The sequence below is a fragment of the Asparagus officinalis genome, chromosome 3 (assembly GCF_001876935.1).
Source record: "Asparagus officinalis chromosome 3, Aspof.V1, whole genome shotgun sequence".
Lineage (NCBI taxonomy): Eukaryota > Viridiplantae > Streptophyta > Magnoliopsida > Asparagales > Asparagaceae > Asparagus > Asparagus officinalis.
In genome coordinates this window covers 39,389,402-39,394,786 of record NC_033796.1, presented here as the reverse complement: position 1 = coordinate 39,394,786, position 5,385 = coordinate 39,389,402, and the positions used below count along the sequence as shown (strand labels likewise).

Below are 5,385 nucleotides of genomic sequence, written 5' to 3'. Positions count from 1 at the left end.
TCTTAGCCAACAGGATCAAATCTGTCATGGGATTTCTGGTGAATGAAGCACAAAATTCATTTATTAAAGGAAGGCATATAACAAGTAACATCTTGTTAGCACATGATCTAGTTAAAGGATATAATAGGAAGCATATTTCCCCCAGATTCATGCTAAACATAGATATTAAAAAGGCTTTTGACACTATCAGTTGGAAGTTCATTCAAGAAATGCTTAAGGGGCTGGGGTTTCCTGAACTGTTGATTACTTGGGTCATGGCTTGTATAACTAATCCAAAATTCTCCATATCCCTCAATGGATCCCTCCATGGATACTTCAAGGGTGAGAGAGGCTTGAGACAATGAGACCCTCTTTCTCCTTATCTCTTCATATTGGGTAAGGAATACCTTTCCAGGAATTTAGACATGCTGAGAAATGACAGGGACTTCAAATATCACCCCAAATGTAGCAAACTCAAAATCACCCATTTGATTTTTGCTGATGACCTGCTTTTATTCAGCTATGGGGATCTAAATTCTGTGCAGAAGATACTTCAAATCTTTCAAAAATTCAGCAAGATTTCTGGGCTTGAAGCTAATCAGGATAAGTGCTCTATCTATTTTGGTGGTGTTGATGACACAGTCAAAGGCAATATTATGCATCTCTTAAATTTCTCCGAGGGCACTCTTCCTATTAGATATCTGGGAGTCCCATTAATTTGCAAAAGACTCACTTATGAAGACTGTACCTCACTCATCAGCAAAGTAACTGATCAATTTCAGACATGGAACAAGAATAAAAATCTCACCTATGCAGGCAGACTTCAAGTCATAAAGAGTGTCATTTTGGGCATACAAATATATTGGACCTCAAATTATATCTTACCAATCAAGGTATCTCGTAAAATTGATGAATTATGCAGACTTTTCTTATGGGGAAACTCTGGTTACTCTTCCGGGACTCCTTTAGTCTCCTGGGCAAGGGTATGTCAGGGAAAGAAGAAAGGTGGGTTAGGAGTATACTCAGTCTCTACTTGGAACCAGGCAGCTGCTCTAAAATTACTATGGCATTTCCATATCAATAAAGAGTCCCACTGGATCAGATGGGTTCATGGGACCTATTTAAGACGTGGAGATATCTGGAATGTGAGTGTAAAATCTGATGATTCCTGGATGTGAAAACAGTTACTGAAAGCCAGAGATAAAGCTGTTCAATACTGTGGAGGAGTGGAGAATCTAATACAACTTCTAAATTCCTGTACAATCAACTCCAAACTACAAGTATCTGCAGTATATCATGCCATATCCCCTGTAACATATGCAGTTCCATGGCATATTACTGTGTGGGATAAGAGATGCTACCCAAAGCATGCATTTATATGCTGGTTAGCTGTCCAAAACAAATTACTCACTCAGGACAGGTTGTTGAGAAGAGGCATTATAAATGAAAATGTTTGCTGCTTATGCTCAGGTGGTAATTTAGAGAGCCGTGATCATCTCTTCTTTGATTGCAACTTCTCTAGGGAGATATGGAATAATATAATGGATTGGCTTCAATTCTCTTGGAAATCTTGTGACTGGAATCTCCTTATGAACTGGTTCTGCACCAGACTGAGAGGAAATAGCTTTAAACATGGCATTAAAAGAATGGCTTTATCTGCCGCTATCTACAGAATTTGGTGTGAAAGGAATGCAAGAATTTTCCAATCTAAGACCAAAGGTGTTGAGCAATTGGCTAATAATATCAAGATGGACATATTGATCAACAACCTAAATAATTCTATTTTGGAGGAAGATAGAGTATGGCTCCTCTCTCTGTAAAAGAGCAGCATCCAATATTGCTGAGTTTTTGAGAGGAAAGTAAGCTTTGAAGGACCCTGGCGGAGGGAAATAGAGTATGTTTAACTCTTTGCTAATTGTAAGCTCAGGTTATTTTGAGCTTTAGATTCAGGTTTTGTTATCTCACTCATATGATGAGATCATGATGTACTAACATTTTTCCAATTTGGTGATGAATAAAATTTCTCATTTACCAAAAAAAAAACGTAGTTGGAGGTTGGATGGATAGCGCTTCAACGATGATATCCAAAGGAGGTTGGCGGAATGTCGGGTTGAAGCTTATACATTTCAAGTTAAAGATCAAGTTCAAGCTTCATCCGCAAGTGTACCAAGTCAAGCTTAATTGAAGATCAAGATTGCTTGGGTAATGTAGTTTTAGATTTTATATTATGTGTGTTATATACTCTAAGCTCAATATCTATACACACACATTTATTGGTTTCTTCATATATATATATAGTTATATATATATACATAAGTTTTGGTTTCTATGCATATATATAGTTATATATATACATACATAATTTTTGAGTTTTCATGTTTATAATATGAAATCACATATTTCATATTTACTATTGTGTTTTTGAAAACATTGCATAGAATATGCAATTTTGTGAAAATATTGTATTCTTAGTTTATAGACTTCAATATCAGTTTATACATGTTTTACTAAGTCTATAAAAACATTTCACAAAGTTTCAAAAGTTGGTTTATGTCAAAACATCAAAATTCAAGTATCTCATATTTTCATGTTTTGGACTATTTTGTAAAATGATGATATTTTTCATTTGGGAAGTCCTTTTTGATAACCAGTCATTGTAGCATGTTTATTATCATGTCTACAATCATTCCCCAAAGTTTTACATTTTTTGGAATTTATTTGATATTTTTAAACAGCGTTTTAAAATAAGCAAAACAGTTTTGAATATGTCAGTTTTCGGTTGACCAAACCGGTCGACCGAACCTGAGTTCTCGTGTTCACTGGGCGACAGAGAGTCTGTCGGTCGACCGGTCCGGTCGACCGAAAGCTCCATCTCCTTCAACTTAACCAAGAGAATTGTTTAAACAAGTTTAAGGGTGTTTTGTGTTTGTTTAAAAGAGTGTTTAAGAGTTTTGTTTGTGAAGCAAATTTTACAAGAGCAAGTGGAGACCATCCTTTGGTGTTTAAGCATTCACTCTTCTCCCACTCTCTTGTCATCTTTAGAGAAGTGTTTCTAAACTCATCTAGCAATTTATTATTTTGATTAAAATTTTCATAAGCTAGATTTATATTGAGTTTAGTTTAATTGATTTTATTTATCTCTTTGTATACACACAACCATTGAGCTTATAGTATTTACATTCATAGTATAATTGGGTTATGGGATTGTGTAACTTAGAGAGTGAGCTTATAATTCGTTCTCATTCATTGTAGAGAACAAACACTTTGTATTGAGCCTAATTGTAAGGATTCACTTGTAATATACTTGTACACCGAGAGAAGTGTGTGGTGAGAGACGGGGTCGAATCCAAGAGGAGTGGCGTCGGTTGACGTGCCTAGGGAGAGGTTGTAACCGAGCACTTGAGGAGGATGACACGGGCTAGGACCAACACTTAGTGTGTGAGGTGTGATTGCATAGTGATTGTATTGTAAGGTATAAACGTTATTCGGGTGAACGTAGAAAACCCGGTTGTGATAGTGGAGATCTCCTCGAGTTGAGGAGCAGAGACGTAGGTCGTGGGGACCGAACTCCGTAATCATATTGTTTGTTTGTGATTACATTGGCGCACTTCCTTTTATGTTCATATCTTATATCGCCTTTGTATATTGCTTGTTGATTATATTGCCCACTATCTAGTTTAGATTGTTTACCCTTGAGTTTATATATCATTGCACATACATTGCCTATATCTCTTTGTTAGGATATATCTTGTTGTTCATATTGCTTATCCTAGCTCATATACTTTGTTGTATTTCATACTTGCTAGGATAACTTGTTAATATATTTTAATTAGCATTTAATCGGATTAGATTAGCATAAGACCCTAATCACCCCCCCTCTAGGGTCTAACACTTCTTCGTCTCCTCGCTCACCACCTCTTTAGCGTCGGTTCATGTCCGCCCACATCAGCGTCGGTTCACGTCATCTTCTTCTTCTTCGTCTCCTCGCTCCGCAGACCTCCGTTCAGACCTCGCTCACCACCGCAGACCTCCGCTCAGACCTCTCTCACCACCGCAGACCACCGTTCATACCACCGCAGACCTCCGCTCCACATCCGCCCACATCCTCCAATTGTTCGACCTCTTCAGCGTCGGTTCACGTCGCCGCTCAGGCCCCGCTCAAGGTCAGCCCTCACCACCTCAAATTCATTAACTTGGATTATTGTTAAATGAATTAATTTTTAGTTTAGACTTTAAGATTGGATTATTGTTAAATTGGATATCAAGGTCAGCCCTCAGGCCATCCTCCCCCGCTCAGCGTCGCCGCTGTAGCTCGCACTCGCCCTCGACATTCCCTCGTTTGGAGCTCGCTTCGACCCCTTCATCAACCCTCATGACTTCGAACAAATTGAAAGCGTCAACGTCTTCGATTTCTTCAAAATCTAAGCCTTCCTCTTCTAAATGCAATAATCCTCTTACGTCGTAAGTAAATTTTTGTATGAGATATATTGGTTTTTTAATATGCGTCGAAAGTTGAAATTGTTGTCTCTGCCTACTGATGTCTGTGTCAACAAGTCATTGCTTGATGAGATATATCCTCTTGCATGTTTTGTTCCCCTCTCCAAATCTATTATGTATTATGTAGTTGTTTGTTTAGATATAGAAACCCCATATGAGATAATATTTGTGTTAATGTTATTTTATGTATTATGTAGTTGTTTGTTTAGATATAGAAACCCCATATGAGATAATATTTGTGTTAATGTTATTCTTGTCATATCGAGTATCTATTGAAACCCCATATGAGATAATATTTGTGTTAATGTTATTCTTGTCATATCGAGTATCTATTTAATTTTTAAGTTAATTGTTTGTGTTAATATGCGTCTTAATTTGCCCAAATATATTTAATTTTTAACTATAACTGAATTATAATTTTCTTGTAGGGCTATGATAACACAATTGAGAATTCCGTCCAATTTGTGTTATTTTCGAGATTTAATTGATAAGCGAATAATATTGGACGAAAGACACATAAAAGCTCTAGAGACGACGCTTTTTCACAACTTTCTCAAGTTACCCACATCCTTGAGCAATGAGCAAATAGCAATTGATTGCTTGATTCAAAACTTTAATTCCGATACATGCTCATTCATGATTGAGAATAAAAATCATATGTTTGGTATAGATGATATTCACCGAATTATCGATTTGCCAAAGGAAGGAATTTTGATAAAAATGAGTGGGGCAGCGTCTAATACAATCTACACCAATTTTGTAAAGAATTATAAGACACTCAAGGAGAAGAAGAGTAATAGCTCTAAAGGCAAGAAGAAATCCGATGAGAAAAAAAATACGGTGATTTGGGGGAAGCGCGATAGAATGGCTAAGATGATTATAGATATGAATAATGAAGACCCTATAATA

General features: G+C 36.8%; 1 protein-coding gene across 1 annotated transcript; it reads left to right on the top strand.

Moving 5' to 3' along the window:
• LOC109834980 lies at positions 405–1,799 on the top strand. Its single transcript, XM_020402986.1, has 2 exons — positions 405–962; positions 1,164–1,799. The coding sequence occupies exons 1-2, from the start codon at positions 405–407 to the stop codon at positions 1,797–1,799; spliced, it is 1,194 nt and encodes a 397-aa protein (XP_020258575.1).